Source organism: Alosa sapidissima, chromosome 15 (genome assembly GCF_018492685.1).
Source record: "Alosa sapidissima isolate fAloSap1 chromosome 15, fAloSap1.pri, whole genome shotgun sequence".
Classification (NCBI taxonomy): domain Eukaryota; kingdom Metazoa; phylum Chordata; class Actinopteri; order Clupeiformes; family Clupeidae; genus Alosa; species Alosa sapidissima.
Window position 1 is genome coordinate 4,932,858 of NC_055971.1, and position 20,757 is coordinate 4,953,614.

General features: G+C 39.0%; 1 protein-coding gene across 2 annotated transcripts; it reads right to left on the reverse strand.

Annotated features, from left to right (window-relative positions):
- Positions 1–536: 536 nt before the first annotated feature.
- nos2b (nitric oxide synthase 2b, inducible) lies at positions 537–16,751 on the reverse strand. 2 transcript variants are annotated; one of them, XM_042064554.1, is made up of 25 exons: positions 16,720–16,751; positions 16,527–16,634; positions 16,287–16,438; positions 15,896–16,058; positions 15,514–15,605; positions 14,946–15,087; positions 14,653–14,792; positions 11,815–11,989; positions 11,613–11,714; positions 11,272–11,466; positions 10,667–10,746; positions 9,979–10,123; positions 7,545–7,649; positions 7,393–7,442; positions 7,090–7,264; positions 6,531–6,651; positions 6,241–6,319; positions 5,839–6,029; positions 5,409–5,575; positions 5,017–5,227; positions 3,557–3,644; positions 2,989–3,107; positions 2,680–2,828; positions 2,185–2,379; positions 537–1,938 (listed from the first exon to the last, which is right to left on the reverse strand). In XM_042064554.1, the coding sequence occupies exons 1-25, from the start codon at positions 16,723–16,725 to the stop codon at positions 1,822–1,824; spliced, it is 3,267 nt and encodes a 1,088-aa protein (XP_041920488.1). In that variant the 5' UTR covers positions 16,726–16,751; the 3' UTR covers positions 537–1,821. The 2 variants fall into 2 exon arrangements, with proteins under 2 accessions (XP_041920488.1, XP_041920489.1); XM_042064555.1 differs by lacking the exons at positions 14,653–14,792; positions 14,946–15,087; positions 15,514–15,605; ... (2 more) ...; positions 16,527–16,634; positions 16,720–16,751 and adding an exon at positions 12,833–12,842.
- Between the last annotated feature and the right edge of the window lie 4,006 nt (positions 16,752–20,757).

Genomic DNA, 20,757 nt, shown 5'->3' on the forward strand with positions numbered 1-20,757 from the left:
TTCAAATAATAGACGAGTGCAGATGCAGCTATATAGGCCTACTCTGCTAGGTTTTAAGTAAAGTATGGTTTAGTGGAATACCTGTTCCATAAGGTCTCACGTGCAAGCAGATTCCTTCACCATCATCAAAATACCGATGCACTGTTTGAAGTCCGACTGCTTGCTGTTAAAGGGAATGACAGTTGTCACTCTCATTAGATTAAAGAATGTTACGCCCGAAACACACCCATGACTGATTAAGAAACATAAGGCCGACCTTCTTGCGCCAAGCACCGGACGTTTGATTACATTTCATAACTAAAACACACTCAATGTGGACTGGACAAACCTCGAAATTTGTTTAAACTATTCGCCAGAGATCATGCGTTTTAGACTGCAAAATGTAGGCCATAGTCTGTATTTCAGTTAGGCTAAAGCATGTGAAGACTTTCTGAACAATATTTAAAATGTCACAATGTCAATGTCAGTAGGCCTATGTCACAAATGTTAAATAAATAATGAGTTAATACATAAATAATTTAGTCAATTGGGAATAAGAGCATAATATATTTTTAATAAAAACTCTGTTTTGATATTTGAAAATTATACAGCACTTTGTCAAATGGAGCGATGCACAGATTCAAGAAAAATGTATTTTGGCACAGCTTAAAATGTTTTGTGTTCCTTTAAAATAGGTCTAGTGAGGGTTGAGGAACATGGAGAGATTCATTCAATAAACAGTTTCACATTATCAAGTATTCCGTGTGCCTGCCTGCACTGTGAGAAGCATGTTCCACACTGCAGTCAACCAAGCATTCAGAAAAGCATGAGGGCATCCTAGGATTACAATGACTACAGTAAGTCTATGACTTTAGGCTGAAACAGGCTGTACATAAGAAACTGATATGTCTTGCTTTGAGAGCATTCACGCTTCTAGAAGATTGTATTTGACTATTTTGGGAATAACTAGCGTCAGTTTAGGCCTACTTTTACTTCTCTTCATTTACTTCTCTTCTCTCCAATAGACAAATAAGATATTCAAAAACAAACATTTACCATAACATTACTAAAATGTAGTATTTAAAGTATGAAAATACATTGATATCACATAGGTTGCATATATATTTTCATATGAAAAAGAAAAGTATCATGTGAGACATATGGGGTGGTGGCAACAGCATAGTGAGCATGGAGTTGGTATAGGGATAAATTAATTTTATGATATTTATAACAGTAGTGATGTGTAGGTGTGCACAAAGTGTAGGAAAGTAGTGCTTATGAGAGGTGGAAAATGCTATGCATGTGACTAAGTCCCATTAGTGTTTAGTCTAGGCACAGGAATAGGTCAAGGAATAATCACTGAGCATTATCAAGTTGGCTGATATTTCTGCTTGGATCAAGATGAAGCGCAGGTTTATGTCATTTTCATGTTTTGTCCAGGTGTGTGTCTAGGGGGAGGCTGGGGGAGCCCCAGAGATAAACTCTGCCCCCCCTGAGAAATGATCTGCAACGGGTGAAAAATGCAAAATGCACACCCATTCTTCTCTGTTGGATTGCTCACGAAGTTCTAATCACACTGATATCACATGCATATCACCTGACAGAGCAAGATCTGAGCTTGCGGATGGTATGAGATACTAGTTGCTGTGATAAACGATTCACGAGAAAATCAACATGAATGTACATGAAATGTCATCATATTTACATTCTGCACATTATCTGTGACAGGCGAAAAATGCAAAATGCATTATTCACCTGGTTTAATAACTACCACATGTTTATATAGCCTATGTAGTCTACGGCCGAGGCTATGGGCCCCGTGTGTCTGCCAAGGGGCCTGCACTAAAAGCTTGTGGTGATACTTTTTGCGCCCATTTTTTGTTGCCCCCCTAAAGATGACATGCTGGTAACCCCTGTGGTTTTGTCCCCAAAGATGTCTTCATGGTATCGCTTCTCACTCTGCAGATAGACACAAGAGAACACTGTAAGTAGCCTTGTCTTTGATCAACTTTAAGTTGTCTTGAAACATCTACTTTTAAAAGTAAACCTTGTACCTCCCCTAAATATCCAAAACATTACAGTACTTTCATTCATTACATATTCCAATATATTTTATACAAGTTAAATCATTAGTATTAAGAATATAACTCTATGTGATCTATTGACCATTCCTCATCAAATCTGAATGTGAGGAAAGCTGTTCACCTTGATTTGGGCCAGCTGTTGGGAAGCCTGAAGAGCACTAATGCCAAGCCTGTGTGCTAGGATGCCTTCTATGGTGTGAGCCACATCCCTCGACATGCTTATGCTTCCACAGACATAAATGTGTCCAGCCTGCTGGTGAAGCACCTGTGCCACCTCCTCAGCCAAAGAGTCCCTCAGGATGTCCTGTACATACGTCTAGATGGAGCAGGCCATAGTTTTAAACATAATGCATCCTCTATGGTGGCTGAAGGTCCTCACTTTGACTGGCAGAACAAGGTGTTGGGTTTGCTACCCTCGTTCATATTTACAAATAAAACATATTGTATGCATGCATGCTTTTAATGCAGATGAAAGGAATACCAAATGGATTCCACCAACATACTTCCAAGACTAACTCAACGAGGCTAAAACAAATTCAGTTAAAACAATAGTCCAGGATATCATACATTAAATATTCAACAGGAGTAAGCCAACAATAGTCCAGGGAGAGCTCACCTTGTCCTGACTAGGCTCACGTGAGTATGCCGTCATGACAGTTCTGAAAACTCCCTTGCGTTTCATCTCCTGCACTTCCTCTCTGTACAGGTGGTCTGTGTCTGCACTCCGACAGCCAAACACCAACGTCATGGGCACACCTGCCAAGCCTGGGCAGAACACAGGTCGCTTACAAGTGTCCAATCTGAGAATTCCACCTCAGAATTCCACCACAGCCTATCAGTCTCCACCATCTAATGAGGACTTTCCACTAAGTATTTCAATCTGATCGTTGGCTTTGATTTTTTCTTGACAATGTGCTCTGAGTACCTTTCTGTTCTTGATCGTATATCCGCTGTTGCCAGAAGCTTCGGAATGGGGCAATGCCACTCCCTACACCAACTAAGATGACCGGTATGCTGGGGTCTGTCAGGTGAAAGCCTTCGGAACTACAAACAACAGAAGGTGAGATATCACAGTGCAAGAATATGAAGACATTAAATTACATTAACATTAAATTACAAGTTCTGCAGTCTTTTATTACAAACTTATGCATATCAGTTGGCAAGCAAAAATGACAGGAATTACAAGAATCACACCAATTCATTATTAAGCACATAGGCTACAGATCTGATTTCTTTTAATAATAATAAAAACAGAGAAAATGCTGACAGAGACAGCTACTGTATGTCCACATTTATAATTAATTTCATCATTAGCATCCAGTTGTAACACTACATACAGACTAAATTAGAGTAAGCTTGCCAAGCAACAAGCTAATTTCCCTAATTACATGTGTGTCCCACTTGTTGACTAATTGAGTCATGTAACCTCCTCTACTCTGAGATGTGCTGGTCTGTCACAAACAGAAAATGGCCTTGCATGCTTTATTACATACCTGTGAAGGAAGCAAGGCACCAAGTCTCCCTCTTCGATTGTGTTCAGCCAAGTGCTACACACACCATGATGGAGTGGGTCGTGTCCATCTTTGAAGAACAACAAATATGGTGTAATTGCTTTAGATTAAGCCATGTCCTGTGATTCAATTAAATACACTACTCACAAAAAGTTAAAAATGGGATATTCGACTTTCAGGTGAAATTTCAGGATGAACCTAAAATCCACTATAACCTTTACAGGTGAACTTAATGTGAACTTCTGTAATGTTTTGAATGCGCATGTCCAACAGCTCAATGTTTCAGTACTTTCTGTAAATTAAATTTTACCCGAAAGCCAGATTTCCCTAACTTTTTGAGTAGTGTCTGTGCCTAGAGTAGTGCCTTTTGCCTTAGTATCATTTCATTATCAAATAAAGAAATTATACTGAGGCAAGTGTATCAATGGAGCATTTCCAACATGTAAGAAGGTATAAAAAATGACCAATGTTTCAAAAAGAATTTGTAAGAGTGTGAAATTTCTGGCTCAGAGAGAATGAGAAGACATGCTTTGGAGGACATAATCTAATGATTCACTAAGCAGGTCTCAGTAGTCACAGTGATCAGCACATTGCACTTGCACGTTGGACTGTGATTTGCATATTCATACACAAGACACCTTCTCCAACAGTCCACCAGTGGATTTTCACCAGTTCTAGAGCCATGATGTCTAAAGAACATGTAGGCAAGTGGTTAACACCTCTCTGGAAAGTGGTGTTAAATCACACTAAACCATTATAATCACAATTCATCTGAATACTAATTAGAAGCAAACTGTGAGGTGCAGCCCAACTGTGGATCTATTTTTAAAAGTGGATCTATTTTACTTTTCAATATGAGTGACTTTGAGTATGAAAAGCAGCTTTAGACCCCTGCACACTGGCTTCTAGCATGTCTCTTTTGATGGACTGGATGTCCAGTGGGCTCACGGTCACTTAGACCTGTGTGTCTCCACTTCTGAAGTCCTGTGACTACATTGTACTACTACACTAGCATTTAATTTAGATGAAAACATGAAATTGTACTGATTGCATTTTTGCTGACTTGCCAGGAATGGCTTTGTGCCTTTGACCGAAATAACTTTCGGTTTCCCTATGGATTACGTCTTCCTAGACTAAAAGAGAATTTCAGTGACGCTTTATGCATTGGAAACAAGCGTGTAATTCCAGGAGGGAAAACAACTGCAGTATAGCAAGTTCTTACACTTGCAATTTAGCCTGTTCATTGAATATTGGGGGTTAGTTCTACAGTAGTTGAAAATGACAATGAAAAATGTATTTTCAAAAACCTTAAAAACAGGTAATTCCAGACTTAAATATGCCCGTATGACAGGGTGCTATGGGTTAGTGTATTTTAAAAGATAAACTGCAGCACCTTTTTCAGCTATTGTGAAAGAACTTTATAAAAAAAATGTTGCTGTTACCTTGGGTGTGGTAGTTCAACACTGTCACTGTAAGGTGCAGCTCATTAGGGCAGAGCTCTGGGGAGGAGCTAACAGAGTAGAGGCGTGGCTTTAGCAGAGGTAGCTGACTAAGGAGGAAGGTCGCTGTGAGCTCCACAGATGGGAATTGTTGCAAAACCTCTAGGAAAGTAGGCCTGAAGGAGTTCGTCCACTTCATATACTCCTGGTAGTCCTGTGAAGCGTAGCATGGTTTGAGATGTACAGTTCACAACAACTTGAGAGTATACTGTGCTGTGTAACATTTGTTAGGCACTGACATTCAATTTAATTTATGATTATTCTACTACAATTATATTACAGAAAACATCATTCTATTAGCCAGGCCTTGAATTAGATGCAGCATTACACATTACCGTAGCTAGCATTAGCAGGTGCCGCTTTTGATCCTCTTGTGTGGCAATCTGTGAGAGTTTATGGAGGAGGTTCTGGGAGGGAGGACTGGAGATGTCCAGCAGGTAGGTGAGGGCCTGTGCCAGAGAGCATGCTGGGATGCGCCCGTCTGTCTCCCAGCACGTGATCCCTTCAGGAGATACAGTGATACAGTTGTTCACAAGTTATTATCCATTTGCCTTTGCACAAAAAATATGGAGGGAAACTCTGAGGTTGTTCAATTCCCAAGACAACAGAATCGTAAGCTGTCACAGTTTCAGCACTAAAGAATATCAATAGCTGGGTTTCCTTTCAACTTTTAAATGCAGATTTTGACCATTGAAAATGAATGAGTCAGATGGAAACCCATGTATCACATGTCTGAGGCATGAATTCAATAGAGACGGAACCCACCTGAGCCAGAGGTGTAGAGAGACTCGAGACGCACGCTTTGGTTGATAGGGGTGGCATCAGAGAGGTGCTTTAGAACACCAGCCACAAGTTCTGCTGGGTTCCCTGGGAAAACTCCCACATGATCACCTGGGGCATATCGCAAGGGCTCTGCTCCACTGTGTTTCTCAAGTTCCACCAAGATTGTAGAGCGACTGAAAAGCAAATGCAGAGATAAAAAAACAGCCTTGTCAGGACATTTGGTATGATAGCCACCTTCAAAAGCTATGTACAATGAATGGGTGTGACTCAACAGACTTTAATATGAAATAATGCTATTTGATCCTTAAGAGAATTAAAGAATGATGACAGTTGTAGGCTTCATGAGTATATATTAAATTAATTAATATATTAAAATGTGCCCACCTGGACCGAGGGCTTTGTAAGTGTACCTTCCTCTTCAGTTTCATGGAGATTAGGGCTTTAGAGTGAGTCTCTGACAATGCTGTGGTAGAAAGAAAAAAAAGAAGTTCAGTGAATGGCACATACTTCACTATACAGATTGCTCATGACTGAAAAGAGAAAGAGAAAGACTGTTACCACTGCACTGCAGTGACTACATGCTGCGCAAGCGTGGACACATTTAGAGAACTCCATGACAAAATATGAATGTAAATGGCACTTTGTGTGTCTGGGTGATGCTGTCTGTACTGTACCTCTCATGCGGTCTAGTGGGCAGTTCTCATTCTGCACTCTGTATCTGTGAGGTTCCCAGATGTCAGATGGTGGCTTGAGGACAGAGAGCTGTCCATGGATTTTGAACTCCTTGCAGGCTTCCTTAAACCATTAGTACACGGATCATTAATAGCCATAATGTACATTTAAGCTTCTCTCTCTCTCTCTCTCTCTCTCTCTTCAATACAGTTGATCTTTAGTGTTGACAAAATCACATGTATTATAAATTAACTCATGAGCTGACTTGCTGAGCGAGGGAAGTCTGTTCTTGCTTGTCTCTTGATCCATCAGGGCTTTAGAACAGTTAAAGCGGGGGGCACTTTTTGAAATTGACCAACAGCTCTGGATGCATTGATGTATTTCTATGTCTAGTGAATACTATCAAAGAACTAGGAAGGCAGAGTTCATTAGTTCTTTCTTTACTTGATCTCTTTCTTTCTTACTCTTTCTGTGTGTCCAACATACCTACATACACAGCCAAAGGTCATTGTGCACATACACATACATAATGAAGATTAATTTCTGCTTTGTTCAACTAACCTGAAAAGCAGCCTGTGCCCAAGCAGTGAACGATTCTTCTTGGGCATTCAGCTCGTCTCCCTCCCCAACTGGAAGCAAACTCCTGGCCCCCAGCTGTGCCAGTCTGGTGTCCAGGGTGTGGGCGAAGGCACAGAACTGTGGGTACATACGGGAGCCCAGGCCAAAGACACAGTACCTGTGTGTGTGTGTGTGTGTGTGTGTGAGAGAGAGAGAGAGAGGGAGAAGTGATGTTTAGTTGTTATTAAACTGTTTAGATTGACTATATTTAATATAACATTCTATTAAATACTGTCAAAAGAATACCTGAATTTGTTTTTGATGGATTCTAAAGTGAGGAGCCCCTTTTTGAAACTCTGTGGAATCATATACCATGCAGTCATTAGATTATATTCAGAGTGATTAATGCAAGGTAATATCTTGAGTATCTCCAAAGCAACCAGAGGGTCTCTCTATACCTCTCCATTCCCTGGGGGGTCTCCGTTCCCAAAGGTGCTGGTCACCACAATAAGCAGACACTCAGTTTCAAGGTCACTGAGGACATAATCTTCCATGCAAAGGAACTGGAAAGAATCATAAAGGCAGTTTAAAATGGATTTCAATGGAGGAGCCTTGTATGATATACAGTACCCTCCATAATTATTGGCACCTCTGGTAAAGTTGACTAAAAACAGGTATAAAAAAATAATCTGTCGGTGATTTAATGTAATCTCACAATGAAAACAATGAGGGAAAAAATCGAACCTTGAAGGGAAGGACATGTATTATGAGAAAAAGGAAAATCTCATAAAGAAATACAGTACATAATGTTTTAACAAAAACAGGCCACCCACAATTATTGGCACCCCTGCTTGTAATACCTTCTTAAGCCTCCCTTTGCCAATAAAATAGCTTAGAATATTCTCCAATGACACCCCATATAGTTGGAGAATACAAAGCAAAGGATTTAAGACCATTCATCTTTACAAAATCTCCCCAGATGGTCCAGATTCCTAGGTCCACACTTGTGCATGCTGCTCTTTGACTCACCCCACTGTTTTCCTATGGAGTTTAGATCAGGGGACTGAGATGGTAATGACCGAAGCTTGATTTTGTGCCATCTCATCCATAGTGTCTATTTATTTACAAATGTACATACTGTAATTACACTAATACATAGCCATATTCTACTGCTCTTCATCCTGCACATACACTTATTCTTAGTACTATTATAATGTTACTGTTTCTGCACTACAATGATACTGTTACAACTACTGTTGCACTAGCTGTACATATCTGTTTATATGGTTCATACTAAATATACATATTTATTCAGTTTTTCTGTAATATATTCTGTTAATACACTGCATATATCTATATTGTTCTTACTACTACTATAATGGTACTGCCACTACATTGCACATATCTGTATGTTGTTCATACATTGTTAATATTACATTGCCATATTTATTCTGCTCTTATAAGGTTACTGCTAATACACTGCACAAGTGCACATACATATTTAATTTATAATACTCTAAACCACCTTCTGACACGGCACTATATCTTTTGTACTGTCTAGTATCTATCTATCTATCTATGCACCTTCTTTGTATATCACATTGCACTTTTCTGCTTTTTTGCACTTCTGGTTAGACACAAACTGCATTTTTTTGTCTCTGTACTTGTACTCTGCACAATGACAATAAAGTAGAATCTAATCTAATCTAATCTAATCTAATCTAATCTATCTCGGTGATCTAAAACACATGGTCACTCGCGAATAGCTAGGGGTTTGTGCAGTCCACATTGGGGGTGGTTTTTGTTATCAACTGTTATCAAACGTCAGACGCTTTGTGCAACAGGGCGGCTCTTATGTTTCTTAATCAGTCATGGGTGTGTTTTGGGAGTAACATCTTTTAAACCAATGAAATTACATCTGTCATTCCCTTTAACAGCAAGCAGTGCAACTTCAAACAGCGCATCGGTATTTTGATAGTCAGCGGCGCATTTGAAGGAATCTGCTTGCACGCGAGACCATATCTATTCCACTAAACCATGCTTTACTAAAACCTGACCTAACCTAACTCCTGCCATTTATATTTGTAATTAAATGACAGAAAAGGCTTTTATCTGGCATGTCCTATAAATAATCTATTAGCAGTGAGGTCACTTTTGAAGATTTTTTGGGGGACTTGGTGACCCCAAGATGATAGCTTTGTCTGTAACTTTCCAACAGTGGTTCTTATGGAATGTTTGCCTCTCTTACGATCTTCCATACTTTGTGTGGAGGCAAGATAACCATGGGTCGTTATCCAAGCATATGTCACATTTTCAGTTGATAAGAACCTTTTAATTCTTGTTCGTAAATATGGCCATTTTCAACAAAGTAGTTTTTAAAGCCATTCCTTGACTTACAAATGTGAACACACTTTTCTTTTATTTAAATGTAGTGTATTCTCTTATCTTTCCCATGCTGGAAAATGACTAGGGGATTTAGCCTCTGTGTCATACCTTATCATGTGTCATTTTCATACCTTAGTGAAAAAGAAAGTCATGAACTACTTCTGAAAGTTCACAGACACTTTGATTAACTTAAAGAAGTTGTATATACTGTAAATAGGAAAATGCTTCTGTTTTTTTATATATAAGATTTTCTAGGGGTGCCAATAATTGTGGGTGACATATTTTTGTTAATAAATATTATTTCTTTATGAGATTTTCCTTTTTCTAATAATAAACTGTCTTCCCTTCAAGGTTGGATTTTTCCTCATTGTTTTCATTGTGGGACTACAATAAATCATCAACGATTCTTTTTTATACCTGTTTTTAGTAACATTTACCAAGACTGCCAATAATTATAGAGGGCACTGTATGCTATGTGTTGTCTTTAAATGTAGTGTTCCTTCTTACCCTGGAGTTGAATGCACAGTTGAGCATGGAGTTGAGCTTTCTGGCTAGAGTGAGGGATTTGCCTGTTTCTGTGGCGTACAGCACAGTGCAGCGCACACGCAAGGCCATCGCAGGACGCATCAGAGACACAGTGAAGAGCACAGCCCTGCAGAAGAGTGTCATGCCACATTGGTAATCACAATCATAATTCAATGTGATCTATATCTACTGACTGCTGTTTACAAAATATGTTTCATGGTCATTGTCAACAACCAAATTATACCTGGATTAGGCAACTATTTACCAAATTATACCTGGATTAGGCAACTATTTGGCAAATGATATCCTGGATATGTACAAGGTATGTATGTATAACACATTTTATGGTTGTGGTGTGTGATGTATGGACAATTAATGTTGTATGTTTGTGTTAAGTCTCAATAGAGCAACTAAATGGACGCAAAACAAATTTCAGACTTGTCTGACGAATAAAGTATTACCTTATCTGGCTTTTCAATTTGGAGACAAATTGACAAAATATATTTTTTGTGACTGAAAGTACTGTAGACCCATCCAACGAATATCACCAAATGTACTGAATGCAAATGCCTTTTCAACTGTTAAGATGTCATATGCTACTGTCTTTTAGTCAACATTGTATCTCAAGATATAAGACAAAACAAACCAAGCAAACTATTAATGTCAGAACCTGGCAGCTGCCTTGAAATGGATTTCTTTTTTCTTCAGTTTTTTCTTATCTTTCCATACGTGAGTCTCCCAGGGATCAGGCTTTAAACAACAGAAACAAAAACAGAAGTTCAATGTCTTTACTAACTTTTAAAAGACAGGACATCACAGTGAAGATATCAAGCCCCATCAGTTTACATGCACAGTTTAGCCAAGCTACAGGTTAGGGGTGCCGTGCTATGGGCTACGGTTTGTAAAATTGGGCGTATTGTTTTATCCAGCACAGTTTAACACATTCAGCATCACTACATGTAAAAAAGAGCACTATGATTTTAAACTATTTCTTTTTCACACATTTGCAGACAAATTGGTGCAAAAATGACAATATATTTTTCTAGGATAACATTTTGTACTAAGGGAAAAATATAAAATGAAATGCTAAATATAAATGTTAAATATGCTAAATGTAAATATGAAATATAATTATTAGTAATTTGAATTATTTCAGCCAGACTAACATGTTTACATGCATTTAAAAAATGTTGGTTTGGGTCAGACTAACACAATAATTCGTTTTTTTCCAGTGTCATGTAAACATACTCAATCTGATCCACAATGTTTCCCTACCTGGTAGTAGTAGAAGGGGGAGAGGATGTAGCTGGCCATTTCCTGGTGGAACACAGCTGTGAGAGAACCTGACATGGGTGGAACCAACCAGATCCAGTCTGCTGGACAACCTCCACGGAGACGAACCTCATTCTCCATGTGCTTCATGAAGGATTCTGAGGCCGAGTGGTGATCCGTGATGGTTACTTTATTTTTCTGTGACAGCACAGAAGTAGACACAGAACCATGAATGATCTCCTGAGAACATGCTACATGCACACTTTTAAACCTCATTAGAGTAATGCAAGGGAATAACACAACATTGCGGTGAAATGTGTTATGTAATAATCATTTGACCCAACCTGGAAGCTGTAAATAACAGCTACATTAACAGCCAGAAGAGCCTCGTCTTTCCAAAGGGAGGACAATGTCTGTGTCTCTAATCCCATTTTACGACCAACTTGCTGCAATGCAAAATGCAACGTATATTTTTGAAATTGAATAAAATGCTCACAAAGATGGAAGTTATTCCTTGTTAATCTCTGCTGTAAATCCATTGCATACCTCTAGTATATTGTACCGCTGGGGGTCACAGAAATCCCTAACCCCGATCTCTGTGCCCATAAACCAGCCATTGAAGGGGCAAGCTGTGAACTGAAGTCCTCCGACCTCTAACATCATGTTGGACACTGCGGGTAGGGCGTACCACTTGAGCTGCATGTCCTTGAACCAGTCAAACCTGTGGAAGTCAATGCCACGTGAGGACAGTGTGAACAGTATCATTTCTGTAGGGGGAGGGAGTAGCGAGCAAGCTGTCTATTTTGTTTAAAGATAAACAGAAGTGATGTTACCCAACATCGCTTAGAGCACCTTTAAATTAGTAAATGACCAACAATATCACTAAACAGTTTATAAACCAAATGTTAGATGCAATGGCAGGGCCCACCAAGAGTTATATGAACGTTAGAACAAGGAACTGTTCAATACTGCAATAAACAGTTGTTGCTTAAATGTTACAAATGTAAGCTGCATGTGAGATGACAGGTTTAAGTAACTGTAACCAATAAATGAATGAATCAATTAGGTACAATGTAAACAGAAGAAACTAGGAAAACCTGAATGCATGAGATATAAACACAAAACCAAACCTGGGATGAATGAGTGAAAGAAAGGAGAAGGAAAGAGAGAAACAAAGAGGGTGAAGAATAGAAGAGCAGGGGATTCAAGGATCCCCACGCGCAGGAGAGCAATAGTAGGGAAAGAAGAGAGGAGCAGAGAACACAACAGGCCAAGCACTCTCAGGTGTTTGGTGTTATACCCTAATAACCCATTCCTATGCATTTGCCACCGGCTAATCCCTGTGAGGCCCTAAGATAGCCCCATACCCCTAATAATCAAGGCCCAGCACATATTACATGGGACTAGTTGGGCTATACAACTACGGCACATATTTCAGATTGTAATGAAACCATGATCAGACTGCTGCCAACATAACAAGGACCAATTAAACATTATTTTATATAACATATTTTAAATAACAAGTTTTATGTTAATACACTTGCAGAAGTACAATTGCACAAACTTGAAATATCCCTCATCTTCAGTCTCTCTATGACCCTGGTGACGGGCTGAACCAGATGATCAAAGCACACAGGAGAAGCAATTAGCAGCACTGTGATCAGACCTTTGGTGCCTGATGTAATCAGTTCATGGATGCAAACATTTCAAGTTGGAAAGCTGTGGTGTGACTTGCCCTTTCATTTTCATTCTCATTCTCTTTATCTAGATATAACCATCCCCCACCCCATTTAGTAATTCATTCACTTATTTTCAAGGACCTAATTAGCAAATTATGTCAAACTAAAGTACAGGGGCACGTAAACTGCTAGATGACTGCTGTTTTGTCTTCAAGTATACACTGGGTTAGGGAATAGTTTAACTTGAAAGAATGCAAATAGCAGTCAAAACTTGATTGAACCGTTTCCACTCTGACTTAAGTGGACTGAAGAGTCAGCTGACTTTAAGAGTTCTTTTATGCTCCTCTAAGATATGTGGAGACAGAGGAATGGTCTAGATTTGGCCAGCCATGGTGACAACAGAAGCTCAATTTAATTTAGAAATGAAGTGGAATGCAAATTACCCTGAAGATCTTTTGCAACATAGCTAAGAGTCTTGTTGAGACAGTTGAGTATTTTTCTGAAAGTGAGTCCATTGCTGCACACATTGCTAGACAAGTAACTACAACTATTTAGTATTTCAAATATACACATGCAGAGATGTTAAGGCTATTCGTACCAGGGGTGTAAATAGACACAGATATCTGATATGGGCCACTCTGAAACGTAGATGTATAGTCAGTCCAAAAAATCCCTTACAAAAATAAAATGTCTGCGGCAGATTTGCAGCAAACATGTGGGTGATTTGTGGGAAACTAAATGACTTCACTAGAAAATATTGACACAAGTTTTCCAATGTTGGCTGCTAGAGGAAAACTTCCAGCAAAGTTGGAAGGCAACAATTAAATAATTTCTGAGATTAAAGTTAGAAAATTTTGCTTTTTTTCTCAGAAATTCTGACTTTAATCTCAGAAATTATTTCCGACTTTTTTTCTCGTAAATTTTGACTTTTATCTTGAAAATGTTTACTTTTCTTCTCAGAAATTCTGACTTTAATCTCAGAAATTATTTCCGACTTTTTTTCTCGTAAATTTTGACTTTTATCTTGAAAATTTTTACTTTTCTTCTCAGAAATTCTGACTTTAATCTCAGAAATTATTTCCAACTTTGTTTCTCGCAAATTTGTGACTTATAAAGTGGCAAATGTGTTCACCAGTGATATGCCAGCAAATTTAGCCAATAATGGCAGACTTCCAGTGAACTTCTGGTGACAAACCTTATTTGCATATGCCATTGCTGCCAAATTTGCTGTAACATTGTTAAAAGTTAACCACAACTGTTTGCCAGAAACCTAATTTGCATGTGAAAATATGACCCTGCCGCAAATTTGCAGCAACTGTTTGCCAGAAACCTGACATTTCTGTAAGGGATCACATACTGTACAGGCAGAAAATCAGAACTGTGTATCAAGGCATGCCGGTGTAAACATAGCCTTAGACAATGTGGCACCCCAAGCCATTTCCTACATTGTTAACATTTCTCTCAAATTTCTCCACCTTTGAAACAGCAATTTCATACACAGACAAGAGCATCTGATGAGTGGCAAGAGCCCAAACTAAGCACCATGTCTTAAGCTTGCCAGGTTTTATCAATGGAATGGGTAGCCTCAAAAAATAATTGTTTGAACTCTACAACCTAGTAATACAATGTTGCAATATTAAACCATGTCATCAAAATCAACATAAAGACATGATAACCATAAGGAAATAAACACAGTGGAACCTACTGTGGGTGCTCCATGGAAACCTCCAAAATTAACTCTGGAGGAATCTCAAAGACCTCTGGGTCTTCACCATTGGCCTGCAAGACCAGTGGCAGCACATCAAAGGGACCATATTTTGGAGTCCACCCAAGACGAATACAAATCTGTAAATATCAAACACTTATTATTTGATTACTGAAAACAAGACTAAGCTATTTTTTGCCTGACAAATGTCAGTTCCGTGTGTGTACACTGACATTGGCACAACTAAATTCACACATGTCTCTAAAATTGTGTATTTCTGTGCACATATTCACCTCTGTAAAGTCCAGACTGCCAGGGTCTCCTCTTATAGTTCCATCAGGCATCTGATACCCAGCATATTTTATAAGCTGCCTATTCCACACACGAAAGTCATGCTTCCCATCAGTTCTCTGCGGGAAAATTGTGATTGCAGACCTACAATGAGAGCATGGAACATATTGAGTGCATGTCAAGACAAAAATCTCTTAACAAGTTATGCCTGCCATACTAACTCTAATCCCTAAAAAAACATAACATCCAAAACATAACATTTAAAACTCTTCTCTAATAATGCAATGCAGGTCATGGCTTCAGTGCACATACTGTAAATAGTTTCATTTAGTACATCTTACTTTTTCATGACAGTATGCAATTTATGAACACACGTCTTTGTTCAAAAACAATTAAAATATGGCCAGGCCCCAGAGAATATCACTTTACAAATGTCACGATAATCTTCAATCACTCAAAAGGAAACAAAACGAGCTTTAGTGTCTAAAAAGTTGATATAAACAAAAACAAGCAGTAACAGCATTTTGATCAGGTGGAATTAAGGATGTGATTAAAGGGCTGGTGATGTACCTCAGATTGCCTCCATTTGAGGCATAGTGAAGATGCTCACAAAGGTTATCAAACATTTCCTTAGCGGTGCTACATCTTCGGGCATCAAACACCTACAAAATGACCATTATTTCATAACATTATTATTATTATTATTATTATTATTAATTCTACTACTACTACTACTACTACTAATAATAATAATAATAATAATTTGTATAATAGATATTTATAAAGCGCCTTTCAAGACACCCAAGTTCATATCACAAATTAATTTGTTTTTAAAAAAAGAACTCACAAAGCTATTCACTAAAGGCTACATGTGTTAATGCAGTTAATTAATAAAGTTGTGCGGATATGTCCATTTAGTGATGGTCATATGTAAGTGTACTGTACATCCCACCTGTAAGTTGGACCATTGAATCCTGCCAATGCATCTCGGTGCATTTCTCCACGCCTGTTTCGCAGCAAAAGCCAGTTCTTCTGAGGTCAGCTGGTAAGTCCCAGTAGCATCGATTTCTAAACTAACTTGCTCAAGTCGGGCCAGGTAATCTTCTATTCTAGAGCTGTGGACCATAATGGATTTTTTGTTGTTAAATGTTATTAACTAGTGTTGCTCTGTAGCTACAGTATACTATAATCGGCGGTCTCTCTGGAAACAGATATCACCTTTTATCCATGATGTGCATATTAACGATTGATGCCTTGCTACTACTACTACTTTTCCATGCAAATACATAATTATTGTGTTTCTATCATGTGTGTGTTTGTTAAAATTGACATAAAACACGCACCTCGTAAATGGTTTATAAAACTGGTTGATGAAGTCAAGAGCCTGAACCAGACGGTCACTAGCATCTGGGGTAGGCCTACTATCAGGAGGAGACATCAGGGCTTTTGGAAACATGACGGATCCATTACACACTCCTGTCCTGCAAGCCATATTCTGAAGCACAGCAAAGATGTTGAATATTCATGCATCAACAACGTTGACAGAATATTGTACAATTTAGGAGTTGGGCAACACCATGTACCTTAACAGCCTTATGATGCAGAGTGTCTTGAAAAGTATGGTCATCGCTTACATTACGCAGCCAAACTGAGGTGAATGGACACTTGCTGACAACTTTTGGCTCCAGAGACTATAGACACGGAAGAAAGGACTCAGATATGACACAAAATGTACAATCATCATGAAGACAGAGGTTATCAAATGGCTCGTCTTACCTTCATCTCTATATTGGGACGGTTCTTCTTGTCCTTTGACATACCCATCCCTGTTAGTTCGAAGTTGTCAAAGTGACATAGAAAGTAGGATGTTGAAAGGGAAACATAAAATATTTAATCGTATAGGCCTAGATGTATTTCAGAATGCAGTTAGGTAAAATGTTTCTTACCGAAAGTGTTCTTTGCTGTCTGTCTATCCAAATGGAAGGTAGGCTACTCTTGGAAACTCTACCTCGTCCCGGGCTCAGAGACACAAAAGTGATAATGACAGGCGGGCATTTATAGTAGTAGGCTCAGGGATGGACTACAGATTTTTCCCCCCCCCGGCTACAGTTACGTTTCAGTGCCGGTAAGTCATCAGGTACCTGGACAAAAGCATCTGCCAAATCCTATAACCATAACCATAACCATAACCTGATTAGGTACTACATTGAAGCCATGGGGGGAGTGGTCTCCATATCACTTGCACATCTGATGCCGATAACGCATGGCTTTATGCTCGTCGAATTTAGTTTTCTTCATTTAACGCAGAAACATACCAAGTTTGTATAGGCTATATTATGGCATTTCAATTTCGATCCGTTTTGCGCATTGTAGTTGTATTGTTGGCCATATTGTTCACAGGAGCTTTACCGAAACGGGTCAAAGTGTGTTAACTGTAGTGACTTGTCTAGCCTATTTGGATATCTCTTATAAACGGAACCATCAAACTATTTATTGACTTTAAATATGAACACAATAACACAGGCTGAATACAATAACACTGATAGTACAACCCCATAAGAAACAATTACAAGTAGGCTACTGATGACAAAACATATGATTGATGCAACTCAATGAGTCAATTCACACTGTCCCATACACATCAAAAACTGCCCCCACTTCCCTTTCAAGGTATTAGCACAGGAGATCAGTTTCACCACAGTAAAAACAGATCACAAAACTCAATAGAGATCACCACACGCAATCACATCACAGCAGAGCTAACCTTTTTGGATGTGCATGCTTTGCACTTTGCCTTTACAAAATTACTTATTCATATCACAACCATAAATACTTAGTTTATTGTCATGTAGTTATGTATAAAAGGAATTATAAGTAATGAAATTGTTGTGCTCATGAGCCAGCTCAACTTTAAGAAATAAATTAAAAGTAGTAATTAGCCTATATGCAGGGTGCGATTTGTAGGGGGGGGGGATGGTGGGGATTTCCCCCCCTCTGGTTTTCCTATCCCTACCTCTGCTAAATTATTTTTTATCCCCGGTGGGGACAACATTTATCCCCCTCTGTCCCTCATATTGATTAATACTACTTCATATAAGTAAAGCACTGCAACGTGAGAACAGTCTAGTAGGCTAGCCTACATAATAATCTGACATCAGAAACGCACCGTCACCGTCAGCACTCATGCTGCTGTGCTGACATAGTGGCTGCGTGATAACTTAATTTGGCCTTGATCGTGCAAGACATTTCAGAATGTCGAGTGTGTAATCCATCATAAATGGCTAGTTTCAATGGAAAAGTTAGCTGGACAAATGAAAGAATACGAGAAGGATTCAGTGAAGCATATCGTCATATTTTAGAACCTTAAAAATGAGAAAACTGATGCAACTGAGATGGAGGACAACTGCACGTAGAGTAGAACGTAGGCCTATTGTCCGAAGGAACTTACATTAAATGAGGAGATATTTGCTGAATGTCACAAAAAGTGTTACAGAAATTGCTTGGCATCGCTTATTCAATGGCTCTCTACCGAAACACCTGTAGTTTGCGGAGGACGAACGAGAAAGCACTCATTTGATAAATCAGCCAGTAGGCTAGGCCTAGTAGACAAATAACTTTCAGAAATAATCTGTACCGCAAAAACGAATGTTGTTGAGTATTTAAACTATCTAGCGGGTGTTTTAACAGCTGCAAGAAATAGAAGCTTCATGGTCTTTATGTTCTGGTTCGTAAATTATTTTCATAAAACTTCAAGTTGCCCTATAACTTTACTCTCCAAACTCTTCACTGCACTGTAGCCAATTAACTGACAGTATGATAGTAGGCTATTTATTTTCTGTAGGCTACAATAAACACATTTATTTTTTAAACTTTTGCAATATTACGCACTTGGCTACTTAACGCAAATCAGCAGGAGAGAATGCACATAGCCTACACAGCGTGTAGCGCAATGTGCTATTTGGTTACCAACTAACACTGTTAGCCAATTCACTAACTTAAGACTTCAGTCCATCATATACAACGTTTTTTTGCACAACAAATACAGAAAGCATGGAGGCAGCAAAAGTAGAGGAGTAATTTCAGATGGGGCAAGAACAAGGTGAATTTGTATGCTTGTCAAAACGTAGTCCTACCCTGCATTAGAGGAGCTGATCATCATACCAAGCACACTCGCTGTTTAAAGTCATACGGTAAACTAAAACTAAAATGTTACAAAGGTGGCAAAATTAATATAGGCTATTATTAGCCATGACATTACTAGGCTATGAATCGTTCGTTCATTTTTTATTTTTTTTTGGTGGTGGGGGGGGGGGGGGGGGGGGGGGGTTACAAACTTATTCAAAATCACCCCCCCCCTCTGGTTTTTACACAAATCGCACCCTGCCTATATGTAAATTTAAATGTAGCCTATATTGTGTGTATGGTTGTGTGTGTGTGTGTGTGTGTGTGTCGGGGGGGGGGGGGGGGGGGGGGGTGTATGTGTGTGTGTTTGGGTTTGTGTGTTTGGGAGGGTGTAATGGTGTGTGTGTAAGTGAAGGGGGTGTACCTGTAGGTGGGGGGTCGGGGCAAGTGGCAAGAGAGATAGAGACACAACATTTAAATATAAATTATTATTATTATTATTATTATTATTATTATTATTATTATTATTAATAATAATAATAATAATAATAATGATAATAATAATAAAAAGGTTGATTAGTTCAGTCAGTGATGGTGATAGTTCATGATAGTTTTAGTTATGAGGAAGAGAATGACAGTTCAGCATCCTGGTGGCATTGTGGATAGAAACTGTCTCTGTATCTGCTGGTACAGGTCTGCATGCTCTTGTACCTCCTACCAGATGGTAGGAGGGTGAAGACACTGTGGCTGGGATGACTGGGGTCAGCGAGGATCCGCTTGGTGTTTCTCCTGCAGCGCTGACTTTACAGGTCCTGAATAATTGGTAACTCAGTCCTTGTAATGCGCTGCGCTGACCTGACCACCTTTTGCAGAGCTTTGCGGTCATGTTACTACTGTAAAACTCCAAAAAATAGCCAGGGCTTTTATTTTCCCAAATCGCCAAACTGCACCGGCTAGTATTAGAGACAGGCGTCTATATGAGACAGGCCTCATTTATTTAGTGTTGAGATGTTGTTCATTGAGTGAGATACAGTAAGATCCAAATAGCTGGGATAGCCAGAACAGATGAAACACGTTTTAATTAAACGTAATCTACAAAGAGATCGTATCACACTGAAAGCTCATATTTTGTCACTAGCAAATAGCCTATATCGGTCCTTTGTCAAATACAGTTGCATTATCAGCCCTGACCAAAACCGTTCAGGAATTATTTATGCAAAAGTGGAACGTGCTTAATGTTTCATTTATTTAGTGTTGAGATGTTGTTCATTGAGTGAGATACAGTAAGATCCAAATAGCTGGGATAGCCAGAACAGATGAAACACGTTTTAATTAAACGTAATCTACAAAGAGATCGTATCACACTGAAAGCTCATATTTTGTCACTAGCAAATAGCCTATATCGGTCCTTTGTCAAATACAGTTGCATTATCAGCCCTGACCAAAACCGTTCAGGAATTATTTATGCAAAAGTGGAACGTGCTTAATGTTTCATTCTCCCTCCTTTTCGGCAGGAATGAAACAGCATGAGAGAGCATGAACCATACTGTTTCTCCCGTTTTGTATTTGCCAAATTTGACAACAGTCATAGCCTACTTCAAATCATAGCCTACTTCCAGGCGCACGGGAACATATTTTTGACCAGGGGTGCTGAATAACAAAATCACAAAAAATCATGGATGTCCGACGATT

What these genes read in the sequence shown, in the direction of transcription:
- nos2b (XM_042064554.1), bottom strand. An exon ending in CATTTCAAGGCAGCTGCCAG is followed by an intron (nt 10,124 to 10,666) that starts GTTCTGACATTA and finishes ACTCTTCTGCAG; the next exon opens with GGCTGTGCTCTTCACTGTGT. An exon ending in GGGCACAGGCTGCTTTTCAG is followed by an intron (nt 6,652 to 7,089) that starts GTTAGTTGAACA and finishes TAATGGTTTAAG; the next exon opens with GAAGCCTGCAAGGAGTTCAA.